The sequence below is a fragment of the Cetorhinus maximus genome, chromosome 9 (assembly GCF_964194155.1).
Source record: "Cetorhinus maximus chromosome 9, sCetMax3.hap1.1, whole genome shotgun sequence".
Lineage (NCBI taxonomy): Eukaryota > Metazoa > Chordata > Chondrichthyes > Lamniformes > Cetorhinidae > Cetorhinus > Cetorhinus maximus.
The window spans coordinates 135211543-135239387 of record NC_135887.1 but is presented as its reverse complement, the minus strand read 5'-3'; the positions used below and the strand labels follow the sequence as shown (position 1 = coordinate 135239387).

Here is a 27845-nt window from a genome sequence, read left to right as displayed (position 1 = left end):
TAGAAACCAACACCCAGAAGTTATTCAAACCTGTGATCAGCAAGAACAGCATATTTCTTAAGACTCTGATAATTGTTGACTGCTGAAAAATTAAGTCTGCACCAGAAAAGTAGTGTGGGAAACATTTTAAAATTGCTTGCAAGGAGTTACTGACCAGGGGCAGAATATTGTAGCGGGTGGGTTGGGGTTGGGTTGGGTTGGGTTGGGTTGGGTGAGGGGGGGGAACAAACAGCTCGTGCCTTCACCCCGCCCCACCCCGCCCTAAGCAAAGTCAGTATGGAGAAAGCAGGCTAACCAGGAGCAAAGTGAAAGGTGGGGGAGTTCTATCTTGGGGGGGCCTAACCCCCAAGTTACAAAGGGCAGCCCCCGGAAGATAGAAGTGTCCCCCCCACTGCCCGCCCAACACCTTTCAACCCTTTGAAGGATTTTCTTTTTAAATCGGGCTGCCCACGCCCGCTCTCCTGCACGCGCCAACCTTTTTATGGCCTCGTAGAGCATTATCAAGGTCGGCTGGCTCGATAACAAGCCTAATTGACCCTTGACTACCTATTTAAATATGGCGGGCAGGCTGCCAATATCGGCCCACCCACCCTCCGTATCATGGGACTGAGCTCGGTGGTGGGCGGAAGGTGGTGGGATGGACATTCGCCCTATTTTATGTGCACCACCACCCACCCCACCCCCACCCAGGCACTGAAATCAAGCTCGTCAGGGCACGCAAGACGCCTCCCCAGTTTGAAACCGGTGAACAAAAATTAAACTAAAGATCAAAATACAGGAAAAATATTATCTTACCTTATTGACGATTTTTTTTTTCAGTGATATCTCCAGTCCTGGGCTGTCGTCTAAGTCTGGAATTGCTTGTCAGTCTGGCATACATACAAAATCATAATAACGGCTGCCTTGTCACAAACCCTGGCAGTGACTTAATTGACTTGCTCCCAGGATCTGGTTGTAATGTAAATACAGTCAGCTCCTTCCAAGTGATAGATTCAACATTATTTAATCGGACAGTTTTCACAATTTTACAACCTCAGTGTTAAGCAAAGCGCTCACTGCTGTCACTCTCTGTGAACCACTAGACGAATCATTAAAGCGCCAACATTTTTTAACGGTTAACATGGAAACCAAGAGATTTCCTCCTGACAGGTAACGTGGCAAAATTAAAACCCATTTGGAATTCAATTTTCAGAAAATACTTTGGCACAAAAGGAAGAAGTGAAATAATTCAACAGTTTCTTCTATGAGTTTATGAAGTGTAAGGAGAGGTAGAATATACAGGAATATGTATATATATTTTTTAATTCAAAAATATTAGTGTGATGGGAAGTGTAAATAAATCCTTTATCTTAAACCCTGAGAGCTGATTTTTTTTTTTATTCATTCATGGGATGTGGGCGTCACCGACAAGGCCAGCATTTATTGCCCATCCCTAATTGCCCTTGTTCAGAGGGCATTTAAGAGTCAACCACATTGCTGTGGGTCTGGAGTCACATGTAGGTCAGACCGGGTAAGGATGGCAGATTTCCTTCCCTAAAGGACATTAGTGAACCAGATGGGTTTTTACGACTATCAGCAGTGGTTTTCTGGTTAGATTTTTAATTGAAGTCAAATTCCACCATCTGCCATGAGTCCCACAGAGCATAACCTGGGATCTGTGGAATACCGGTCCACTGACAATACCACTACGCTACTGCCTCCCCCTGTTGAGCTTTGGTATTCAGATATTTTTGGTTTTTTTTGGATGTGATATAGCTATAGGGTTCAGAGTGTCAATGCACTCTGCTGGGAGGCCTCCTCGAATACTCCTTCCAGCTTCATCTATCTCATCAACATTGGTTTTTATTTCGTAAGTTTGTCCTCTATTTGATATTTTACTTTGTCAGCTTGGGTCAAGGATTTCCCATGGAAAAGGTCGGTGAGGTTCATGTTGGCTCACATTAGGGTCCGTTCAGAAAAACGTTCAGTTTTTGGATGTGTTCAGTGTTTGGATGTATGGAGAAAGGGTATTCAGCAGTGGAATTATGGGTGTCCTGGGATTGACATTAAGATGTATTAGTGAAGTAGAGTGAGGTTTTCTCTCTCTCGGTTTCTAACCCCAACTGATGGTAAAGAAGAGTTTCATCTCCCATCAATAGTTTGTCCATTTTGATGTAGATAGGTCTTCAGCTACTTTCAAACTACATTTCGTTAGCTTGAGTAAATGAACGTCCTCTGAACCTGAAGCGCTTTTATCATTGGGTGCACATTAAGGATTATCTTATACTGCAGTCAGTATTAAAGGGTTTGATTGCATTTTGTGCTCTGTTATATAGCCATTAACGTAACCTACAATACATTTCATCACTCTTGCGTTTCCAATTTGACAGGAAATGAGGAGTGTTCTGCCTGACAATGCCCAGAAGCCAATCTGATGAATCTCAACATTTCCTGAAAGTCTGTTTGGCTCTGAGGCACCTGTATCTGTTTTAAGTTAAAACGTTGAGGAAATTGTCATGAGGACATATCAATATGTGACTGAAACGACTCTCTCATGGACTGATAGATGTTAATGTAAGAAAATGATGACTGTAAAAAAAAAATAAAAGCTTTCAGCTCTTGCTGGAGCAATTTAATTTCAAAAGAAAATAATTAACGTTTGCTGTACTTGTGCTAGTTAATTGCAGAATTTTACAGCATGCCCCTGTCACCAGGAACAAAATATGGTTATTAGGTGGGTAGTGCGACAAAAATTATTTCATCTCTGTTATCACTCACCTTGCTCAGCAGCATTCCAATTGTGTTTATATTTGTGAAATTCACTTTTTTTCAAATCCTCCATTAAAAACTTAAGCCAAAAATAGTACTGGTTAACCCTTCAAGAACCAACGCGGAAGGAGCATTGCCAGAATGAGGATACTTAAGCCAATGAAGCCATATTTAGAGGCCTGACTGAGTGCAGATGTCGAGAGATGGGAAAAATCAAACTGCCTGAGCAAGACTGGTTGCCAGAACTGTCCAAGTCATTGACTATCCTGACTTGGAAATATATCGGCCGTTCCTTCACTGTCCCTGGGTCAAAATCCTGGAATTCCCTCTCTAACAGCACTGTGGGTATACCTACACCACATGGACTGCAGCGGTTCAAGAGGCGGCTCACCACCACCTTCTCAAGGGCAGTTAGGGTTGGGAAATAAATTGCTGGCCCAGCCCGTGACGACCATGTCCTGGTGAAAGAGTAAAGGAAAAAGAAAATGTCATAAAATTCTAGAATGATCTGAATAATGGGACCAGGTATTTAGACCGAGAGATGCGGTAATTTTCCCCGGACAATATTGTACCTAATTAAGGCTGCCCTTAATCTTCTTTAAATTTTTCTTTTAGCTGCTGATGTTCCTGTTACCAACTGCAGTGTGGAGGAGTTTCAGTGTGCTTATGGCCGTTGTATCCTTGACATATACCACTGTGACGGTGATGATGATTGTGGAGACTGGTCTGACGAATCAGACTGTGGTTAGTGGCTGTTATATTATCATTATTTATACATTAAATTCATCTGGAGATTAAAATCAGTCGGAAAGGCAATGGTGACCTGGTGGCCTGTGACTTCAGGATATGTGGACACCCCTTAGATGCACTAACTGCAGGACAGTTTACACAATGTGATTTACAATTTGCACATGGAGGGTAGAGTGGGATATGGTGAAATGTGGAGTGTTATTTCTGCTTCGATCCCGCCAGGTAAGCATTTTGTTGTACAGTTTCCAAGTGCAGATTGAGTTATTTGTGGACTAAGGGCTGTCAGTTTAGTGCACCCGCACGTCACCCGGAAATGGAAACAGAATGCTCGCATAATCCCTCAGGCTGGAAGTCTACATGTTCACTTGCTGAGATGCTTTTGAGTGTTTGACACATCATTGTCCATTTAGTTCCCCTTTGTGACACTTCATTCTCCACAATTCTGTCCACAAACGACACATTACTCAAATATTGCAAATTGCCTTTTCACAATTTCAAGGCTACAGACTGGATCGAGGTGCTGTGAGCTATAATTTCAAGTAGAATCATGATTTTGTGATGTGTCTGGACATTGACTTTTTTAAGTTTTAATGTTTCCGATTGTAAATTTAAAAATCCCCGCTCCCCGCCCCCATAAAACATTGGGCTGTAACTTCCAACTAGTGTGGGAGAGAGCGGACCCGCAGGAATTAGGTGAAGTAAACGCACGGATACCTGCCCTTGAAAATTATGCTGACACTTCTGTTCACCGGAGCTGCTTGGGGCCTACATCGAAAGGCTCCTCGCAGGCTCCAGTGAAATGCAGCTCTGGCGGATTCAAGGAGGCCTTGCCCCCTTTTTTACAGCACTTGCTGTCATAAAGCAAGTAACTTTAAAGAGCCCAGTGAAATTCGCAGGCCAGGGAGAAGGTAAATGTCTAAGGTAAGTGGATAGGATTTGGGGGTGTGGGGGGATTGGAGGGCGGAAGGGGGGAAGGTTGGGGGATGGGGGGGTTGTCGGAGGTCAAGTGTTGGGGAGGGTCCGGGGTGGGTGGGTGGGTCAGATATTGCGGGCTTCGGGTGGGAGGTCAAAGGTCAGGGGTGGGGAAACTGGGGGATGGGGGAGACTGGAGGTCAGGGGGTGTCAGAGGTCAGCAGGGGATGGTCTTTTTGCAGGGTGTTCGGGTGGGTGTAGTGGGGTCAGGATGCGAGGGGAGTCCTGTGGGGGTCAGTCTTCGTGTTTGCAATGGGTACCCAGAAGTTAGAAGAGGTTTTAATTCTTCTAACTTTTCCTGAGCAATTATTGGTGTAACCCTGGTGGAACCATCTGAAGTTTGCGATTTAAATTGCATTTTCGGATGGTTCCCAGCACAGTGCGATTGTCCAGAGGAAGTTAGCACTCCTGGGCAATGGCCGTGCAAACCCTTACCTAGGAACTTCCGAGAGGGATTCCCCAGCGCGCCTTTGTGCCATCCCCCCAAATCCAACCCTGGGGAGCGTGGGAGTTATGTGCCCATTATTGCACAATGAAAATTATCTTCACTTGTGAAATCAATCCAAAGCGTTTCAAACACTTTGTTACAATGTTTAGTTCTTCCTATTCTGAACGGACAATCCCTGTCCGAACTGTCGAACGCCATCCACAGAGATCGAGGAAGACATTTCGAATGTGTGGATTGACATCAGCCGGGCCATTGGATACCAGACCCAACAGATAATCATGACCAAAGTTCCTCTGAAGGCCAGATTGGTCTGGTTAACTGTGTTGTCTGGTCAGCTGTGTCGTTTGGGGAACGAAAGCAAATGATCAGGATTAAATTCAATTCAGTTTCAACTTCACTTTATTGTTCATATGGAAATTTGGTCCGGGTATATCGCTTGTTTGCTTAAAAAAAAACGCATATAAATGAATAATAAAAAGAAAATTCCCCTATCACAGAGATTTCACTTTAATTATGTATTCAAAACTATTACAATGCATTAAAATGTTCAGTCAGCAAGTCCCACCCTGAGTCATATCCATGTCCATATATCAAAACTCCTGTTAAAAGCTCTTATGGAGAAGAGCACAGACAAGTTCAGGTACCGAGCTGTCCTGCATCTGAGGGATTCTGGCCTTTTCTCTGGATGGAACCAGCTGTAATACGGAGACAAGCGGTGATTCTCATTGTTCATGACACTCTTTTACTTTCTTCAAAATTCTTCAGGAGCAGATTTCGTCAAGAAAGATCTGCTCATCAAACACCCTCCCGACCTGGTTCAATAATCTCCGTGTCCTTAAAGAGTCTGCCCCACCTGCACTGCTGGTTGGTCCATGAGAGGAATGTCTTGACAGCAACTGGAGGGATGATCTGTGTTTCAATTATCTTACCCTTCTGATCAAAGGGAATGGCAGATATACAGGAATGAAGGGACAATCTGAATTCCATTGTTACAACATAAACTCCAGGGATGATCCTATAGTGCTGTGCTTACTCAATGGGAGTGCATGTTGGAGAATCAGGGTCAGAATGTTTAAGTCCAGAATTACCTGGAAAAACTCAGCAGGTCTGGCAGCATCGGTGGAGAAGAAAAGAGTTGACGTTTCGAGTCCACGTGACTGTTGAAGGGTCATGTGGACTCGAAACGTCAACTCTTTTCTTCTCCACCGATGCTGCCAGACCTGCTGAGTTTTTCCAGGTAATTCAGTTTTTGTTTTGGATTTCCAGCATCCGCAGTAGCTTTTTAGTTTTTTGTTTTTTAGTTTTTTGTTTTTATCTCTATGTTTAAGTCCATCTCTGTCCTGCACTCCCCTTCTAATCCAGAATAAACTCATTTACCAGGTTAATACATCGTGGTTACCTGAGATTTTCAAGCTTTGAGGCTACCCCTTTAAACAAAGTGGCCGTGGGTCACATTCCTGTTTTCCATCCTCCTGGTGAAGAGGTGTTGGGTGAGAAGGCATTCAGATCAGAGAATTAGACAACAAAATCTGGTGAATAACTCTGGGAGTGATTAATATGCAACAAAATTCAATTCGTTATCCTGTGTGCCCTGGACACACAACCAGCCGTAGAATGAGTCTGAAAGACTCCATTTGAATATTAATTTAAGCAGCAAATGGATTGAAATTGCAGATTGAAATAAGAGCACCATTTTGTGGGGACACGGTCAATGTCCATAAAAATAACACCTCTCCGTTAAACAATACCATTTGCATTTTATGATTCAGTTGGAGATGCAAGAAGGGATGACTTATTCCGCTTGTCTTGATTTACATCTTACTAAAGGCAGTCACTTGCTGTTTGCTCTCATGTCGATTGCAGCAAACTGGAACGTTCAGTAGCTGTTTAAAATTGAAGTGTTGAGTAGTTTTGTTAGAGTGATTTCAGTGAGAGACTATGATTAGTAATATAATCCTGTTGTGATGTCTTTTGAGCTGTGTCTATTACGGTAACAAGAAGGATCCAAGTAATTTGAAACTCTTGCCTAGATGTTTTGGGACAACTACGAAATAATAAAAACTGCCTCTTCCTGGTGGGCTGCATGTGGTCTACAAACTGAGGTGATGGTTTAAATCCCCCAGTGTTGTTAAAGCAGGAAACAGATTTCAGTGTATGTTCCCATCCACTATATACATCGCTCACAACGTTTACAAACCATAACCGTTTGTCACCTGCCCTGGTACAATCGATTCTCTAGTCAGCCCATAGCATCTCGCAGTCTTCAACCCTCCATATCTTCTGCAAGATGCAGGTTCTAGTGCCAATGCGTGCAGGGGTTTTCTGCAACATGGCTTTTTGGACAACCAATGCGACCCGTGGCATCACGCGTGTCCACGTCACGCCACACAGGATTGGAGCCTCACCTTCTGGCAACGTCTCGCCCACTTGCACGCCAGCCATGCTGCACAGATACTCATAACCAGGGGCTCCTCAGCTCTGCAACTGTAATCCTCAGGGGAACGAGCCACATTACCTATTACGGTCTGTTGAATCAATCAGTCCATCTATTACGCTGCACAGTAAACTCTCCTGATGAAGCAGAGCGCTATTTTTAAAAGGAAAAACTGTCCCCTTCCTGTCATCTGAGAAAAGCACATATTTTACTCCCAGTAAAAATTCCCTCTCTCTGCGTCACATGTTTCACTTCCGGCCCACTAGTGACCGGCCAGAACGATCTTTGGCAGCAGGAGCTGAATGTTTCTCAGCAGAAAGTTTAACATAAGAGCGCAAACAGGAACGCTCTGCTGCCCCTTTGTTATTACAGTTTAAAAAAGTAAGCAACACTGTGCATGTATTAAGAAAAGGAAGAATATTAGGGTTATGTTGCGAGTGGTGACACAATCTTAGCATTTGGATATTTTTTTGTATCTCCTTGATCTTTGTCCTAAAGAGATCGGATCCCCATAATTACACTCCAGCCTTTCAGCCCATTGGTCTCCGTTCCTTGATATAAATAGAAGTGTATTCCCCATCTAGAGATTTCATTCAGTTTTATTCTCCAGCTGGGGGTTGTTTTGAAGATGGGCGATGGAAAACATCTTTATGTCTCGGATGCTAGAAGCATTTCCGTGCCTAAAGGCTTAATTGTTCACGACTATTATTAAACAGGGGTAATAAATTCCTAAAAAAGGAATGTGACAAGGACAAACACTGGCAGAGTGATGGAGTCACGTTTCACTATGTAAAAGATACCACAGAATCACAGAATGGTGACAGCACTGAAGGAGACCTGTCACGTCTGCACTGACTCTTCAAATGAGCAGTACGCCTAGTCCCACTCCCCTGCCTTCTCTCCGTAACCCTGCACATTCTTCCTTTTCAGATAACAGTCCAATTCCCTATTGAATGCCTCAATTGAAGCTGCCTCCACCACATTCTCGGGCACGCATTCCAGATCCTAACCAGTAACTGTGTGAAAAAAGTTTCCCCTCACACCGCCATTGCTTCATTTGCCAGTTACCTTAAATCTTTGCCCTCTGGTTCTCGATCCTTCCACCAACGGGAACAGTTATTCTCTATCTGTTCTTCCCAGATCCCTCATGATTCTGAATACCTCTTATCAAATCTCCCCTCAGCCTTCTCTTCTCCAAGGAAAACAATCCCATCTTCTCCCATCTATCTATACGAGGAAAGGTTTTGTCAAAGGCTGTAGACCACCTTGGGTAATCAACCATCCTTCCCTCTGTGATTTTCAAAATAGGAAAATATCAAAAGAATACGAATGATGACACTCCTGGGAGGAAGGGGTTATGAGGAAAGATTAGGCCTGTATCCATTGGGAGTTTAGAAGAGTGATAGCTGAAACATCTAAGATCCTGAGGGGAATTGACAGTGGATGCTGAGAGGCTATTCCCCCTTGTGGGAGAGTCTAGAACTAGGGGACACAGTTTAAGAATAAAGGGTCTCCTATTTAAGACAGAGATGAGGAGAAAATGTTTCTCTAAGAGGGTCATTAGTCTGTGGCATTCTCTTCCCCTGAGATCAGCAGAGGCAGAAGTCATTGAATGTTTTTAAAGCCGAATTAGATAGATCCTTGACTAACAAGGGAGTCAAAAGTTATAGGGGGTACATGGGAAAGTAGAGTTGAGGCCACAGTCAGATGAGTCGTGATCAATGGTGGAGTAGGCTCGAGGGGCCGAATGGCTTACTCCTCCTAATTCTTATGTGACAAATTATACTTTTTGTCCCATAAAAGGCCACATTAATTATGATCTGAAAAGAGTCTTGTCTAGAAATCATTGTGCTGGCCAAAGGAAATGGCTCACCATTTTCAGTAACATGGTCTATCTTGTGCCTTTTTTTATTCATTCATGGGAATAGGTGTTGCTGGCAAGTCCAGCATTTATTGCCCATCCATAACTGCCCTTGTTCAGGGGGCATTTAAGAGTTACCCACATTGCTGTTGGGTCTGGAGTCACATGTAGGCTAAACCAGGTCAAGACAGCTGATTTCCTTCCCTGAGGGGCATCTGCCTTGGTGGGATTCGAACCCCTATTCCCTGAGCATTACCCTGGGTCTCGGGAATACTAGTCCAGTGATAATGCCACTCCACCACCTCCCCTAACATGGGCATTCCTCTTTGATAGATATAATGATGAGCAGAACCATCCAGAAATAGATGTGGAGACTGATAAAGTGCTATGGGTACTTTAAATAAACTATTTGAGTGTTGTAATGAGTACAAAAAAACCCAACATGGAGAGCCTTTAACGTAATAACATGTATCAAACCCTTCACATTGGGGAGCACGGACTGAGTGGTTTCAGAAGAATTTTAGGACAATGACATATGCGCAGTCATAAAGCGAGGTTTTGAGGAGGCTCTTAAAGGCAGGGAAGGGAATATTTATGGAAAGTGTTCCAGAGAGTACAAATGTGATTGGTACCTGTGTGGAGAATGGAGAGAGGGAAATGCGGAGAAGGCTGGATTTAGAGGCAATAAATTGGAGAAGTGGTAGGATTTGTCAGCTAATTTTTTTTTATTCATTCATGGGATGTGGGCGTCGCTGGCTAGGCCAGCACTTATTGTCTATCCCTAATTGCCCTTGTTTTTACAACAATCAGCAATGGCTTCATGGTTGTCATCAGACTTTTAATTCCAGATTTTTATTGAATTTAAATTTCATCATCTGCCGTGGTGGGATTCAAACCCAGGTCCCCAGAACATTCCCCTGGAATATTAGGCCAGTAACAAAGCCAATAGGCCACCGACTCCATGGTAGGAGCTAGTGAAGTAGTGGAGATTGGTGTGAACAGGGATGCTTCATGAGTGAAACTTAGTGCATGACAGGAAATGGATGACAGGGATTTGAGCAGGTAGAATTTGTGCAGTGTGGAATTTGAGAGTCTGACAAAATTGGTGATGTTCAGTTCTTGTGGTAATCAAAGTGTGGATAAGGATTTTGGCGGCAGTAAGATAGGGAAGAACGAAGATTTTAGAGACAAGGGAAGGTGGCTTTACTGATGAATAGGGGAATAGAGGCTTTGTTCAGGACTGAACAGGACAAAGAAACTGCACGTCTATTGTGCAGTCTTCACAAGTAGCTTAACGGGTGTTGCAGCCAAGGGAAAGGGCAGAAAGGCTTTGGAGGGAACTGAGGAAGCTGGATTTGGTTTTCTCAGTATTCAATTGGAAAAGATTCTGCCAGATGTATAGATTTCAGATAAGCAGTCTGACCGGACAGAGGGAATCATGGAATTGAAAGTGGTGATAGAGATTGAACTGGATTTTGCCCACCATTAATGCTGTCTCTAGATAATTCCTCCAAGGGGCAGTGTGTAAATGAGGATAGTGATGGAACCTTGGAGTACTGGAGAGGTTTTGTTTTCTTTTTCCATGTCTTCACACCCACCTTTTTCCTTTTGGGGAATAGTGGGGAAATATTGGAAGGGTTAGTAAGTTGAACCATGTCATGAATGCTCCTTCTGTGACCTACGTCCTGGAGTGGGGCTTGAACTCTCGGCTCAGAGGCAGGGGTAGTACCCACTGAGTCACAAGACCTCCAACTGCGGAGGTGACCTGACAGGAGTGGAAGGAAAAGTCATTTCTGGAGATGTCCTGATGTAGCCAGTGGATGTGGAAACAAATGCAGGAAATCACCCAGGGATCATGTAGAAGAGGATGTTTATAATGTTTACCTTAATGTAAGGACAAAGAGAATGGAATTGTACATCTGCAAAGTCTGTGGTGATTGGTGCTTTAAGGCCAGCCTTACTGGGTAAGGGTCATGTGGTCAGAACAGCCAATCAGCAGCGAGCATGGGGAATCTTTTCAGGGTATAGTTTTCCTAGTCTAGAGAGTGTATTGTAGCCTTGCTAGAGGCCAGTAACTATTCGAGCAGCTGGCTCTGTAAATAAAGTTTGTTGTTCAACTAAAGACACCTCCCGGTCGTACATCTCTACAGCGTCAATACGTTGTGGGGATGAATAAAACAAAGGGAAGCGGCAAAAAAATAGACAACATTATGTAGCTTCACACTGATGTAGAATAAAGCTGCTATCAATTATCATTATACAGAGATCGTCAATATGACAACTTCATTTCTCAATGAACTCCTAGATCCCAGCGTTCTTATAGAAGTTGAAATAGTTATCTATAACAATCTATTTCAATGAATTGGTTGAGGGGACTGAATGTCTGGTAGCTAAATTTGCCGATGACACCAAGATGGGTAGGAAACTAATTTGTCATCTACAAAGGGATGTAGGTGGGTTAAGTGAGTGGGCAAAAGGTTGGCAGATGGAGCATAATGTAGAAAAATGTGAACTTGTCCACTTTGGCAGGAAGAATAGAAAAGCAGCATCTTACCTAAAATGGAGAGAGACTGCAGAAGTCTGAGGTACAGGGGGATCTGGGTGTCCTGGTGCATAGTCACAAAAGGTTAGTATGCGGGTGCAGCAAGCGATTAGGAAGACAAATGGAATGTCGGCATGGATTACAAGGGGAAATGGAATATAAAAGTAGGGAAGTTTTACTGCAGCTGTATAGGGTTTTGGTGAGACCACATCTGGATTGGTGTGTACAGTTTCGGTCTCATTTGAAAAAGGATATAATTGCGTTAGAAGCAATTCAGAGAAGATTCGCTCGACTCATCCCTGGGACGAAGGGCTTATTTTATGAAGAAAAGTTGAACTGGTTGGACCTGTACCCATTGGAGTTTAAAGAATGAGAGGGGATCGTATTGAAACATATAAGACACTGAGGGAATAAAAGCAAAATACTGCGGATGCTGGAAATCTGAAACAAAATCAAAAATACCTGGAAAAACTCAGCAGGTCTGACAGCATCTGCGGAGAGGGACACAGTTAACGTTTCGAGTCCGAATGACTCTTCAACACGCTGAGGGGATTTGACAGGTCGGATGCTGAAAGGATGTTTCCTCTTGTGGGGGAGACTAGAACTGGGGACCACAGTTTAATAATCCCTTTTTAAGACGGAGATGAGACAATTTTTTTGTCTGAGGGTCATTAGTCTGTGGAATTACCTCCTGTCGAGAGCAGTGGAGGCTGGGGCATTGAACTTATTCAAGGCTGAGTTAGAGATTTCTGATAGACAAGGGGGTTATGGGGTCAGACAGGAGAGTGAAGTTGAGACCACAACCAGATCAGCCATGATCTTATTGAATGGCGGAACGGGCTCGAAGGGCTGAATGGCCTACTCCTGCTCCTAAGTCCTATGTTCCTATAGTTGGGAACACTGTTTCAGATCTATAGAATTTCAAATATGGATAATTGGACTTTGTTCATATGCCAAAGTGGAAAAAAAAACCTTCATACCAGCCTTTGTTTAGTCGCAGCCTTCAGAGGGTATGTGTGTTCAAGCAGTTGTGCCTGTGTAGTAAGTGAAACGTATAAAACATCAAGAGATAAAAACAAAAAGCTACTGCGGATGCTGGAAATCCAAAACAAAAACAGAATTACCTGGAAAAACTCAGCAGGTCTGGCAGCGTCGGTGGAGAAGAAAAGAGTTGAAGTTTCGAGTGGACTCGAAACGTCAACTCTTTTCTTCTCCGCCGATGCTGCCAGGCCTGCTGAGTTTTTCCAGGTAATTCTGTTTTTGTATAAAACATCAGTTTGTGTGGCTGACACAATTTCAACTCTTGAACGTGGCTCACTGGGAGCCTCTAGTGGCAGAGGCACAGAAAGGCAGTGACACACGCCAGCTAGATATTTCTAAAAAATGTTGCGTTCCACACCAACTATATTTTTCTCTCCTTGAAGAAGTTGCCAATGGTGCCAACAGGAGATTTTGGATTTTTGCACGTGGCAGATTGCCTGATTTTAATCTCCCGGAAAGTTTCGTAAAGTTATTATTTTTAAAACATTTTATTGGTGTTGGAAGGGATTTCGATTAAAATCCCGCCGCAGGATTGTTCATTAGCAAGTTGTGAGTTTACGATGGAAGCTCCCGCCATTGCCCAAGTACTAATTTCGTTTTCCCGGTGATCCCCTACAGCGTCTCATCACCCATGTCGGTCGGGTGAGTTTCTCTGTAACAGCGGACTCTGTATCAATGCTGGCTGGAGGTGCGATGGTGATTTCGACTGCGACGATCAGTCCGATGAGAGAAATTGCAGTGAGTTTTTTTTTCCTTCTCTTAAATCACCTTCTTCGAACAAAAAAAGCACAAACGTTTCTGGGAAACAATTGACACGGGTGACCGCAAGCATTCGTAGTTCTAATCGCTGGAAAAGTCAGAGGGAAAGGCATAAAAGTGCTGTGTTTTATTTCTGTCCCAGCTGCCTCTCAATGCACCGCAGACCAGTTCCGTTGCAAGTCAGGCCGCTGTGTCCGGTTGTCGTGGCGATGTGACGGAGAGGACGATTGCTCCGATAACAGTGATGAAGAAGACTGTGAAAAAACAGGTGACGATGGGGATTATTCAATAGCATCGCTGTAGCTTGAGTTTGAGGTCAGAAGCAGTAGTGACGGGAAGACGGCCCATGTCCCCTGCAGTGTCCCGGTTGTTACAGACAGGAGTGGGGTGTTAATTTAAACAGCACTAATTGCTCTTCTCGCCACCCCATCCATAAACAGAAAGGCGTTCTGATTTGTTTCCCTCTTTATAAGCAGCGGCGTATCTCCCAACCCCTCGGTTTTTTTGTGTGATCCAATTTTCGATTAATAACCCCACAGCCAACTCGGGATAGGATAAACTCGGAGGGTTAGTTTATTACACACATTCGCAATGTGAAAGGAGGGTCACATTCTGGGTCTGCGCACTCAGACGGTAAAGAGAGGGATAGAGAAAAGAAGGTTTTACAGTACAGCGACCACAGAGAAGTCTTAGTCCCTCACAGTGAATTAAAACTCGAGGAACAGCACCTCACCTTCCATCTCAGCCTTCTGGACTTAACATTGAGTTCAACAATTTTAGATCATATCTTCTGCCTCCTTTTTGTTTCATGTTTATTTTCACTGGTTTGTTTTCTTTTTCTCATTCCCTTTCTTTATTCCTTAATGTCGCATTCGAACATTTGCTATGCAGCCAGTGACCACCTCATCTGGCTACATCTTTTGTTTCTTTACTATGCCCATTACCACTGCCTTTGGCTTTTGTACCATGAAACCTTTTGGCGTTTAACCTCTCCTGCTCTCCAGCCTATCACAGACTTTCCCTTTTATTTCCCCCTCCCTCCCTCCCTCACTTGCTCAAAAAACCCATGACATTTCAATCTTTTGTCTTTTCCATGGGGAGGGGGCATAAAATACAATGGGTGGCTAGCCCACCACCTTCCTGTCCGCTCCTGAGCTGTCCCCCCATAATAGAGGGGTGGCGGGGGGAGGGGTGCCAAAATAATTAAGGGTTAATTGAGCTTGTTTACAAGCCAGTTGACCCCAGCATTACACTGCCAACGCCACAAGATGGTTGGCATTGGCAGGTGGGAGTGGGCAACCCATTCCTTCAAAAACGTTTTTAAGAAGGTGAGGAGGAAGGGAGTGGGGGGTACTGGTGGAATTTTTTATCGTCAAGTCGGTTTGAGTTGAGGGGAGTCGAGCAGTACAGATGACCCCAACCCACCACCTCCACACGCCAACCCCCACCCCCAACAAATCCATGCCGTTAACTCTGTTCCTTGTCACAGATGCTGACCTGCTGAGCGTTTGAAGCATTTCCTGTTTTTATTTCAGATTTCCAAAATCTGCAGTATTTTGCTTTTTGAAGAAAGCTAATGACTGTTGTAAAATAATGGGCCAATTTAGGATGTCTAGACATGGATGGTGAGGCTTTCCAGGTCACTCAGTGTAATTACCTTCTGTATATTGTGGATTTCTGATTTGAACGGCCAACACACCACACTCAGGGCTGTGGATAATAAATTGTACAAAGATCAGACTTCAGTGATTCATACCTAGTAAGATGCACTGCAGGAACTCGCCGAGGCTCCTCAGACATCACCTCCCAAATCTACGACCGCTACCATTTACAAGGACAGAGATAGCAGGCACATAGGAACACCACTACCTGGAAGTTCCTCTCCAAGCCTTGGAAATATATCGGCTGTTCCTTCCCTGTCGCTGGGTCAAAATCCTGGAACTCCCTCCCTAACAGCACTGTGGGTGTACCTACATCACAGGGACTGCAGCAGCTCAAGAAGGCAGCTCACCCACCACCTTCTCAAGGATGGGATGTGGCCATCACTGGCAAGGTTAGCATTTGTTACCCATCCCTAATTACTCTAGTTGTCATGGTCACCATTACTGAGACTAGCTTGATATTCCAGATTCATAAACTCTGCCAGATGCTGTGGTGGGGTTTGAACCTGTGTTTCCCCAGTGCATTAGCCTGGGGCTCTAGATTCCCTAGTCCGGCGATCTTACCACTACACCATCATCTCCCCATTCCAACCGTTTCCAAGGTTGGAAAGTGATGCCCTGTTGTTTCCTGATCTTCCGATTTGCACCAGCATTGCATAAAACTCCCTGTCAAAGTGTGAAATCGGAAAATCTGTCCCCAAGGTGTTAATTGTCCTTCTCTTTGTGGCAGAGCTCCCGCACTGCGCTCCAGATCAGTTCACATGTGGTACTGGGCGTTGCATTGGCCAAAGGAAAGTCTGCAATGGTGACAAGGATTGTCAAGATGGCAGCGACGAGATCCCACACCAGAACTGCCGTAAGTTTGAACATAATGAAAAGATCAGTGTTTGGCATAGCCAAGTATTAATGAAACCTTTCAAATTACTTTTTGTATCGAGTCTGTGTCTTATCTTCCAACAACCCTCTCTATCCTATGTGTTTATGGCGGAATTCTGTTCTCAACAAAATGCAGCTGAAAACCGGGTCTGTTTTTACGAAGCGAGGTATTTGGTTGGTGTTTCGTTTTCAAAGATTGCTTCTGTCTCCAGTTTGCCCCCCACCCACCCCACACACACACTGATCAGGAAGATGGGGCCAAGAGATCTGTTCCTCGGACTCTGCCATTTTTGAACGGCTGCCGGGAGATTTTGGGACCAGGGCAGCTAAGCTAAGGCTGAGATTTCTAACTTCTCGGGGAAGCACATTCACTCCCATCCCGTTAGCCTCAGGGCAGTTGCAAGGGCAGCGGCTGGGAGGGGTCGGTGGGGGGAGTGGCTGGGAGGGGTCGGGGGCGGGGTAGTGGCTGGGAAGGGTCGGGGGGGCAGTTGAGAGGGATCAGAGGGGGGTATTGGGAGGGGTCGTGGGGGGGTGGGTGGTTGGGAGGAGTCGGTGGGGGGTTGTTGGTGGGGTGGGAGGTTGGGAAGGGTCTTGGGGGGTTGGTTGGGAGGGGCCGGTGGGGGTTGCGGTTGGGAGGAGTCGGTGGGGGGTGATTAGGAGTGGTCATGGGGTTTGGTTGTGAGGGGTCATGGGGGGGTTTGGTTGTGAGGGGTCATGGGGGGCGCGGTGGTTGTAAGGGGTCATGGGGGTGTGGTGGTTGTGAGGGGTCATGGGGGGCGCGGTGGTTGTAAGGGGTCATGGGGGGGTGGTGGTTGTGAGGGGTCATGGGGAGGTGGTGTTTGAGGGGTCATGGGGGTGGTGTTTGAGGGGTCATGGGGGGGTGGTTGGGAGGGGTCATGGGGGCGCGGTGGTTGTAAGGGGTCATGGGAGGGCGGTGGTTGAGGGGTCATGGGGGTCGGTGGTTGTGAGGAGTCGGTGGGGGGTGGTTGGGTGGAGTCATGGGCGGGGTTGGGAGGGATCCCTCCTGATGGAGCTCTCTGTAGTCCAACAGCCCCCTTCCCCCTTTGACAACAAGTCAGGCGGCCGACAGTCCCAGAATTGCCAGGAGGCTGCTGGGATCGGTATCAATATCCTGGTGGCTGTTGAAATCCAGGAGATTTAAAAACAATATTGTAAGCAAATAAATTAATATAATGCACGTAATTTGTGCAGAAGCTCATCGTTCATTACAATGTGGTGACCTAAAGCGGCACTGACATGCACGCGGACTTCACTCCTGAACGTCGTTGCCTGTTTTTTCCACTTGAGCAACTCCAGGTGGCATAAGGAGTGAGCACGGCTGCCAGGAAATTACATAATCCCATTACCAACAAGATGTAGGTGGATTTAGTCCAAGCTTATTTCTAAAACAAATTGAAAGTATTGTGCGCGTTGTTGAGAATTTCTATAGAAACTTTTGGCTGGTATGAAATGGGCTCTTGCAGTGCGTGTGATCGAGGCCTCGCTGTGTTTTCCTCTCTCACGTTCCCTTAGAACCCACTTGCGCCACGACAAGGGACTTTCCGAGATGTCACTTCCACGTCTCTCGGAATATGTCCAGCCACAGTTGGCAGTCCGAGCGACAAGGACGTCCTTCACTGCATAGCAGAAACCCCCTGTCATTGTGGTCGACCCCTCACCTCCCCCTCGCCAGGGTCCCCCAGTGGTGCTGCTGGGGACTCAGGAGCTGCCAGCCTCTGATTGGCCAGTAGCTCATGGAGGCAGAGTTGGCGAAGCCACAAATGCCAAGGTGATTGATTGGTTGAACAACTTCAAATTCGGCTGTGGCTTCCCACAGGTGGGCGGAGGTGCGCTCGCTCCCAACATTCCGGCTGGTGGGGCATCATCCATGTAAAATCCTGGTTTCCAGGCTCAAAGATTATCCCAGCGCGGTTCTGATGCGTAAGAGCTAATTCTGAGATTTAAAAGCAGGTGAACGGTCAGAAGACGAGAGCTGCAATGTGAACAATGGCGGATGTGCGCACAAGTGTCAGCAGGTCCGAGGCATTGTACAATGCACCTGCCACACAGGCTATCGATTAATGGAGAGCGGGAAATTGTGCCAAGGTAGGACCCCAAAATTGTAACTTTTTTCTGAAGGGCCTGCTGAATTCCCTCAGCGGCCAGATCTGGCAGATCACTGAACAGGCCTCTGTTGAATGGTAAGAGTGAGCAGCGAGAGGGGATTTGAGGAACAAAAGGTTTTCACCCAGAGGGTGTATGGAATCTGGAACACGCTGCCTGAGTTTGTGGGGGGGGGGTGGCGGGTTGGTAGAGGCAGGAACCCTCACAACATTTAAGAAGTATTTAGGTGAGCACTTGAAACGCCATAGCATACAGGGCTACGAGCCAAGTGCTGGAAAATGGGATTAGAATAGATAGGGGCTTGATGGCCGGCACGGACACGATGGGCCAAAGGGCCTGTTTCTGTGGTGTATAACTCTATGACTCTATGACTATGAATACTGAATTAGACCATAAGACATAGGAGCAGAAATTAGGCCATTCGGCCCATCGTGTCTGCTCCGCCATTCAATCATGGCTGATAAGTTTCTCAACCCCATTCTCCCGCCTTCTCCCCGTAACCTTTGATCCCCTTACCAATCAAGAGCCTATCTATCTCGGTCTTAAATACACTCAATGGCCTGGCCTCCACAGCCTTCTGTGACAATGAATTCCATAGATTCACCACTCTCTGCCTAAAGATATTTCTCCTCATCTCTGTTCTAAAAGGTCTTCCCTTTACTCTGAGGCTGTGCCCTCGGGTCCTAGTCTCTCCTACTAATGGAAACATCTTCCCCACGTCCACTCTATCCAGGCCTTTCAGTATTCTGTAAGTTTCAATCAGATCCCCCCTCATCCTTCTAAACTCCATCCAGTATAGACCCAGAGTCCTCAAACGTTCCTCATATGTTAAGCCTTTCATTCCTGGGATCATTCTCGTGAACCTCCTCTGGACCCTCTCCAGGGCCAGCACGCCTCCTTCCTGAGATACGGGGCCCAAAATTGCTCACAATATTCTAAATGTGGTCTGACCAGAGCCTTATAAAGCCTCAGCAGCACATCCCTGCCTTTATATTCTAGTCCTCTCGAAATAAATGCCAACATTGCATTTGCCTTCCTAACTACCGACTCATCCTGCAAGTTAACCTTAAGAGAAACCTTAAGTTGAATTGCCCATCATTAACTAGGTTGAGCTGGTGTTGGCAACACGAGAGGAGATACGGAAATGCTGGCCGTCCTGACACAAGGGGTACTCGATCGGCTGATTACTGATAAACTTTTCATCTAACATTTACTTGTAAGATTAATTTCCTCTGGTTAAAGTTCAAGTCGCAGTCTTTCGATTCATGGAAAGTGCATTCAAAAAATGGCGTTGCTTCATAAGGGGTCGACCAGCTTATCGAGCAAACATTCAGCTTTTGTGTCAGATTGTCGGTATTCCATTAGTCAAAAGACATCGTCAACTCCAATAAGCAGTAAAAGGAAAAAACAGTGTTAACCATTCAGATCAGCTGGATCTGTACAACTGGAGACTGTATCAACAATAATATCTATGAAAATCTCCCCCAGCTGGTCGTTGCAGTTACAGATTTCCAAAAAAAGGAGGTATCAGCCTGAAAAGGAGAATTGTCATTGGCTCCGAAATTCCGGAAAAGTATACAAAATGGAGGGTCAGAAGTCAAACCCTTCGTGTGGGCGGAGGGTGTGCGGGGGGCAGCGGGGGATGGGATGGTTGTTCTGACGTTGAGAAGATGCATCCCAAATCTGTACTTGCCTTCTCCTCCAGTCATTTCTACATTAACCACTTTTTTGCACTTGTGGAGTTTTCTACTATAATTAAAGTGATCAAATGGTTGGTATATCTGCAACTTGAGTTGTGGCCTCTTAATATCCCGCTTCGCTTTCAGTGCAACCTCTTGTCTTCACGTGTCACTCAGGACTCTTCTTCAGTTGTCAGCTTCTCCAGGAATGTGTCAACTTTAATGAAGGTGCTGATTAGCTTTTGTTGGATTCCTAGGTTGTTTGTCCATAGCAGACAGGCCAAGCGCTGGAAAGTGGGATTAGCATGGATAGGAGCTTGATGGCCGGCACGGACACGATGGGCCGAAGGGCCTGTTTTTTGCGCTGTATAGCTCTATGACTCTTTGTTCTAGAGACACCAGTACTTACTTGATTTCTTTTCCCCCAGTCGGGGTTGGTCAGTGATGCTGTAAGATCTGGCTGGCTTCAATTCACTGCCTGCTGGCTGTAATAATCCTACATGAAATGAAATTGTGCAATCTCAACCCAGTGCCAATTGGTTTGGCCCCACAACATAAGACTGCCCAAACTTGGCACTGTCGGCATCTGGTTTCACCCAAAGTTCGGGCTGGCTTGAATTCTATTTGGGAAAAAGAATCAATGTGGTGCAGTTGGATGCTGTTTTGGGATTGTGGCAGAGTCCATTTTTTGGACAGAGTAGAGAGGGAGTTTAGCTCTGGATGGAGCATTGCCATTACGGAGTACAGAATGCTCACTGGCTGAAATGGCCGACGGCTTGAATTTCTTGCTAACATTTCTTGACCTGGACACTTTTTTTCCCCCCAGTACTGAGACATACAGGATATTACTGTGCTGTGCTCAGACCATTCAGCCTTCTCGTTGCCATTTTGAAAGCTGATAAAATGGACCTTATCGGAACATCTGCTCTGAGCCCCGATGAGTTTATTTGAACAGGAATTCAGCCAGAGTTGTGCTTTCCTGATAACAACAATCGTTTAATTGTTTTGAGCTGACAAACCCAGTTCTGCATTAGTATTTATATTTATTTCTAACGCTTACCAAGAAGGTTTTGAAGCTATAGATGCTTGGGCTAGTTTTTAATCTTTTCCAGTATGTTATCCTTCCATCCCACCCATACTACTGGTCTCCTGTTTATTTGGAAAATGAAAAGGAACTCTGCTGGACCAAGTGGACCTGTATTTGCCCCACTGACCAGTCTTTTTATTGGTATTCTTGTGTGAGGTCAAATAAACCATGTACATAAGATGTTACCTCAGTGGCTTCGGAGCTGATGTTCACTGGAGAACATCTCCTAAGCTTTCTAACCAGGAGATGGAAGTGGGAGGGAAGCATTGATACGATTTGGGAACAGGAGTAGGCCATTCGGCCCCTCAAGCCTGCTCCGCCATTCCAACAAGATCGTGGCTGATCTAATTTTAGCCTCAACTCCACCTTCCACCCACCCCACCGATACCCTCTGGCTCCCTTGTTAGTCAAGAATCTCTCTTGCCTATGCCTTAAAAATATTCAACAACCCAGTCTCCACAACTCTCTCAGGAAGAGAGTTCCAATGACTCATGACCCCCTGAGAGAAAAAAAATGTCTCTTCACCTCCGCCTTAAATGGGAGACCCCCTTTGGCGGGATTTTCCACACCCACCTGCCGTCGGGAACTTCCGGTCCCACCACAAGTCAGTGGGCTTCTGGCTGGGGCACCGCCTCACCCACGGCGAGGTCCCACCCCACGATGGGGGCCGGAAAATCCCAGCCCTGATTTGTAAACTGTGTCAGTCGACATCAGGAGTATTATGTGCAAATGTCACCGAGGTACACTGACAGCCTTCTGGTAAACTTGTGCTGATTTCTGCAGATATTGATGAGTGTGCTGAGGATGGATACTGCAGTCAAGGCTGTACCAACTTAGAGGGAGGATTCCAGTGCTGGTGTGTACAGGGTTATGAGCTGCGGCCTGATAAGCGAGGCTGCAAAGCACTTGGTGAGTGTCCTTTCTAAATTATTTCTTATGAAATTGCTTCAAAAGTTATAAGATCATAAGACATAGGAGCAGAAATTAGGCCATTCGGCCCATCGAGTCTGCTCCGCCATTCCATCATGGCTGATAAGTTTCTCAACCCCATTCTCCCGCCTTCTCCCCGTAACCTTTGATCCCCTTACCAATCAAGAACCTATCTATCTCGGTCTTAAATACACTCAATGACCTGGCCTCCACAGCCTTCTGTGGCAATGAATTCCATAGATTCACCACTCTCTGGCTAAAGAAGTTTCTTCTCATCTCTGTTCTAAAAGGTCTTTCCTTTACTCTGAGGCTGTGCCCTCGGGTCCTAGTCTCTCCTACTAATGGAAACATCTTCCCCACGTCCACTCTATACATTACAATATGTAACCATGGAGAAGCAAATCTTTTATATCCCTCATTCTCCGAATTTTAGCTGGGCCTCTGTGATCATGCTCCTCCCCCATGTTGAGTGCTTTCTTTGGGACAGTCTGCTATGGTGATTTGTTATTTAAGTGCAAGTGTTTTTTAATTATTCTTTCTTGGGATGTGGGCGTCGCTGGGAAGGCTGACATTTGTTGCCCATCCCTAATTGCCCTTGAACTGAGTGGCTGGCTAGGCTATTTCAGAGGGCAGCTAAGAGTCAACCACAATGCGGTGGATCTGGAGTCACACGTAGACCAGACCAGGTCAAGGTGGCAGATTTCCTTTTCGAAAGGACGTAAGTGACCCAGATGGGTTTTTATGACAATTGATGATAGTTTCAAGGCCACTAGCTTCCAATTCCAGCTCTTTTTAAAAATCTGTTAATTGACTTTAAATTTCACCCGCTGCCTTGGCGGGATTTGAACCCATGTCCCCAGAACGTTAGCCTGAGTCACTGGATTACCAGCCTACTGACATTACCACTAGTTGTAGTTATTCCCATCTACCTAGGTGCAAAGATGGATTGATTCAAACTGCTGTGTCCAGTTTCACATTTGTGAAACATTACAACATTGAAATAGTGACATTTGTAACCTAGTTTCATTTTATTTGTTCATGGGATGTGGGTGTCACTGGCTAGGCCAGCATTTATTGCCCAGCCCTAATCCAGAGGGCATTTAAGAGTCAATCATATTTCTATAGGTCTGACATCACATGTAAGCCAGGCCAGGCAAGGACAGCAGATTTCCTCCACTAAAGGACATTAGCAAACCAGATGGGTTTTTACAATAATCAGCAATGGTTTCACGGTCATCATTAGACTTTTAATTCCAGGTTTTTTTATTGAATTCAAATTTCACCGTCTGCCAAGATGGGGTTTGAACCCAGAGCACTACCCTGGATCTCTGGATTATAAATCCAGTGACAATACCCCTATGCCACCTCCGCCCGCCCGGTAGTGCTGTGTGTTCTGCCATAATGTGACAGGATTCATTACATAGGGCAGGAATTTCCAGCCCCGCCCACTGCCGGGGTCGGGGGTCGTCAATGGACCTTTGGCTGGGCCGCGGTGGGTCCCACCACCACAGGGCCAGAAAATCCCAACCATAGAATCTATAGCAGAGAAAGTAGGCCACTTGACCTAACTGGTCTAAGCCAGCATTAACACACCTTACAAGTCCCTATCTACTCTGGTTACCTTTTTGTAACATGTCCTCTCCCTCTGTATCTCTCTGATTCATTCTCTCTCATGTATGCATCAAGCCTCACCTTAAATGCATTAACGCTATCTGCTTCAACCACTCCCACGTGGCACATTCTCCGCCCTCTCTGAATAAAGAAGCTGCCCCCAAATTCTTTTAGTGGTTTGTGTGGTCAATCTCAGGGGACACTTGAAATCCTGTTGACTGAAATATGTCCGTTAACGTTGTGAAATTTTATTGTCTTAAGGACCAGAACCAGTGCTGCTCTTTGCAAATCGCATTGATATTCGTCAGGTCCTGCCCCGGCGATCAGAATACACACTGCTGCTCAACAATCTGGAGAATGCCATCGCTCTGGACTTCCACCACAGGAAAGAGCTGGTGTTCTGGTCAGATGTGACCTTAGACCGCATTATGAAAGCGAATCTGAACGGAAGTAATGTGGAGGAAGTGGTATCAACGGGTCTTGAGAGTCCAGGTACAGATCAGATAAACATTTGAAACTATCCTCGCTTAAAGTTATCCGAGTGAGTAGAAAGATTGTTCTGTGTGGTGATATAAAGCAATAGGTCAGAAATGAACCAACACAGTTAGACTTGTGAGCATCACTATTCACATTTTGCACATTGTGCCCAGATTCAGAATGCCCATTTTGCAGGCTACACATAATCTTTCCTACATGGGGCCATAGACATTGATGGTGATGTGGGTGATGTGCCAGGGCACTACAACATGCCCACAGGCGGTGAGATGGCTGGATTCTTCACCCATTGCTGACCGTTTTTCTCATGGGTGTGAGCAGCCTGTGCACACAGCAATGACCTTGGATCACCAGACCTTATCTGCACACAGTGACAGTCTTTTTATAGAAAATCAAAAAGTAAACAGCAGCAAACTGCTCTTCCCTTGAGGACGATTTGGTCACTGACCCTTGATGTCTTCAGACATTCAGACAGAGGATTCCCATCTTTTAGTTACTGAACTCCCTTCTTTGGAGATTCACAGCCTAAAAAAAGTGGTGGGAGGGGTGCGGGGTGGGGTGGGGAATTAGTTTTTGCCAATAGAGCAAAACAGCCAATAATGAAGTGGTAGGGCCATTTGACACTGCAGACAATATCCTTTTCCACTGAAGTCAAAGAAATGCAGTCGCCTGGCGGTACAGAACTTGAGTATTTCTGAAAAGAGGACATGTCCCCCCCCCCACACACCCCCCGTTGCTTTTTCCATGGCAACACCTTGGCCAACCAGAGTCGACTTGCCAACCATTCAGCACTCTTTTCTCCTGTAAAATGTTGTGATTGTTTGAAATTTGGGCAAGAACTTTCGTAAAATGAGGCGGAATGAGGTCGGGCGGAACTCCCAACGTCACCCCACCTCATTTGCATTTTCAGGTCGGCGGGGGTGCAGCCAACCTGTCAAAGACCTATTCAGGCCCTTCAACAAGCAACTAAACCAATCAGTGGACCTGCCCGTCCACCCTTAACGTTGGCAGGCAGGTCGGGAGCGCTGGCGGCAACCTGAAAAAGCAGGAAACCTCGTCCACGGGCGGGATGAGGCTTCATGACTGAATTTAAAAAAATTAAGATTCACTTTTACTTAAAGTTATGTCCGTATCCCAACTCATGTGACATCGCCACATGAGGGGACATGGATGGTAAATGAAATTTTCAAAAGAATAACTTTTTCACTCTGGGAACCGATCTCCCTGAGGCAATACTTGGTCTCAGGGAAATCGAAGCGCTCCTATGTGCGCATGCGTGAAGGAGCGCACTTCCGCATTAGCCATTCCCCCCCCCACACACACAGACAGGGAGCGCACAGCGCCTCCATGCGGACGTCACGCTGGGTGGGCCTTCATTGGCCTGCCCGTGAAAAATGGCAGCGTGCCCTCAATTGGGGGCGCCGATCGAGGGGCTGCCTGCTCATGCCCACTCCTGCACTCTCCCCACCCCCAACGGCGGGGGTGGGGAGTGTTGCCCTTGGTATTCTTGTGTTTGTCCTGATGAGTGAAAGCTGAAAATCTTCGGCAACATGCCTCTCTTTTCAGCAATATTCAAATAAATGCCAAACTGTCCAGTTAAGGCGGTGGTGCACATGTGCTCAAGTGTTGGCACTATTAGTGAGCCACCTCCATGTTGGTAAAATCCCCAGGAACAGTTTATTGGGCCCATACCTGAAACTATGCCAGTGCATTTCTTTGTGCCAAAAAGGAGACTGACCCCTTTTCGAAAAACCTCCTTCTTGAAATGAGGCTCCCTTGATTGCAGTTGCAATCGGTTCTAACAATGTCCACGTGCAGCCTAACCAGTGGCCTTTAAGAGCTTGCTACTGGCGACACTCTCAAAACAAATTATGTTTTTTAAAAGAATGATCACCTGGATGTCCCTGTTACCAGCTCCCTCCCTCGCTTTCACTGGCTCAGGTTCTCCTCCCACTCCCCAAAGCCCCCTCCCCAACCTAGTCGTAGGACATATCTAAGGGTCACTGCCAGGAAGACTGCTGGCTCTAACTCATCCTGTTGGATCTAGTGGTCTACCTCTGAATTTCCAATTGGTGTTTGCAGCTCACTGCCAGTAGGCCAATGAGGTACAAGGCCCAAATTTAAATGAGCCTTGGGCCTCTATCTTCTGATCCAGGCCCTTGCTCACCGCCTACTTTAGAAACGCAAACAGGCCAGAATCAAATTAACACCTCATTGTCCTGAAGCCATTCCATCACAGGAAGTTTATTTTTTAGAAAGTCTCCTGTACTTTTTCTCCTGCATCAAAAAAAGAAATTGAGCTAATTGAGACTGTCAGATATGTCAGTCAAACAGCCCAGCAAAACCTCAAGTGCCGGTGAAATTGATGCTGAAGTGGTAATTTGGTGTGGTAATCAAAGAAATTCAGCGCTCCTCCTTCAGTTCATAGCTTCTTGCTAAAACTCCACCGTGGGATAATCATCAGCACTCTTCAATTATCTTCATCTGTTCTTTTTGATGGAAAGAGCTGCCTTTTGAAGAAAAAAAAAATTCTTGTGGTTTATCTTTGGTCTGCGAATGGCATTTTAGTTGGCTTGCTGTCCTGAGCATGAACTTCAGCACAAACACTCTGCGGTTGATGATCGTTTTCAGAGCCAGCCAATGTGAATCCCACACTCAAGCAGGGCGGATTGTATTTCTCATTCTCCTGTCCCTCCGCTCCACTCCTTCCTTCCGAGGTCTTCAGCTCTTGTCGAAAACCAAATGTCGCATTATATAGCCGGTTATATAGCTCACGGGAGCCTGGGTGTTCAGAGCACTTTGAAACAGCAAATCCAGTGCACTTATTAATTCGGACAGTGGTCGCCTGAACTGGTAGCAAGCTATAATGTTATGAAAAGATACTGATCACCTGGTGGGTGCTGCCCACTGTAAGACCTCAGCACAGGACGTTTGATTTTTCCACTGCATTTTAAAAGTGGAAGTTGGGCCAATAAGAGCTTTATCTGGTGCATAGCAACCAATTATTGTACAGCAGACGCATCTCTGATTGGACCTGCTTCTGCTTCTAGAAATCAACCAGCATTCCACACTGTGCTGGGATCATGTTGTGCAATTTGCCGTATGTCACTGAATAAGCAACTGTTTAGTTTGCTCAGTTTAGACATGAAGGCTTCTGGATACATGAGGCTGCATCTCTTTCTTGGCCAGCCTGTCCTCCTGCCTCCTCACAACCCCCCACCCCCCCAGCTCTAGTTTTGGAATCCCTGCACTAGACTAAAGATAGTCAAATAGAAGGACCGGATATGCAATCTGTTAATATGATCCAAGCTGGCTGGTGAAGCTGAAACCAAGATACAGCGCTTTTCTTTGTTGAGAGAGTTTCTTGACTTGTTCGATCTCTCAGGCTAACAATGTCCATGTGCAGCCTAACCAGTGGCCTTTAAGAGGTTGCTATTGGCGACCCTCTCAAAACAAATTATGTTTTTTTAAAAGAGTGATCACCTGGATGTACCTGTTACCAGCTCCCTCCCTCGCTTTCACTGGCTCCCGATCTCCTCCCGCTCCCCAAATCCCCCCTCCCCAACCTAGTCGTGGGACATATCTAAGGGTCACTGCCAGGAAGACTGCTGGGCCAAATTCATCCTGTTGGATCTAGTGGTCGACCTCTGAATTTCCAATTGGTGTTTGCAGCTCACTGCCGGTGGGCTAATGAGGTACAAGGCCCAAATTTAGATGAGCCTTGGGCCTCTAGCTTCTGTTGCAGGCCCTTGCTCACCGCCTGCTTTAGAAATGCAAACAGGCCAAAATCAAATTAACACCTCATTGTCCTGAAGCCATTCGGAGAC

The 27845-nt window shown here is 45.8% G+C and overlaps 1 protein-coding gene across 2 annotated transcripts in view; it reads left to right on the top strand.

The window, feature by feature from the left end:
• Positions 1-27845, top strand: part of lrp4 (low density lipoprotein receptor-related protein 4) — a 415707-nt gene that overhangs the window by 294669 nt on the left and 93193 nt on the right. For both annotated transcript variants that reach the window (XM_078549559.1, XM_078549558.1), the window contains exons 6-12: positions 3364-3492; positions 13415-13534; positions 13698-13823; positions 15947-16072; positions 18064-18198; positions 21766-21891; positions 23785-24015. In XM_078549559.1, the coding sequence (XP_078405685.1) occupies positions 3364-3492; positions 13415-13534; positions 13698-13823; positions 15947-16072; positions 18064-18198; positions 21766-21891; positions 23785-24015 (993 nt within the window). The remainder of the gene's footprint in view (positions 1-3363; positions 3493-13414; positions 13535-13697; positions 13824-15946; positions 16073-18063; positions 18199-21765; positions 21892-23784; positions 24016-27845) is intronic.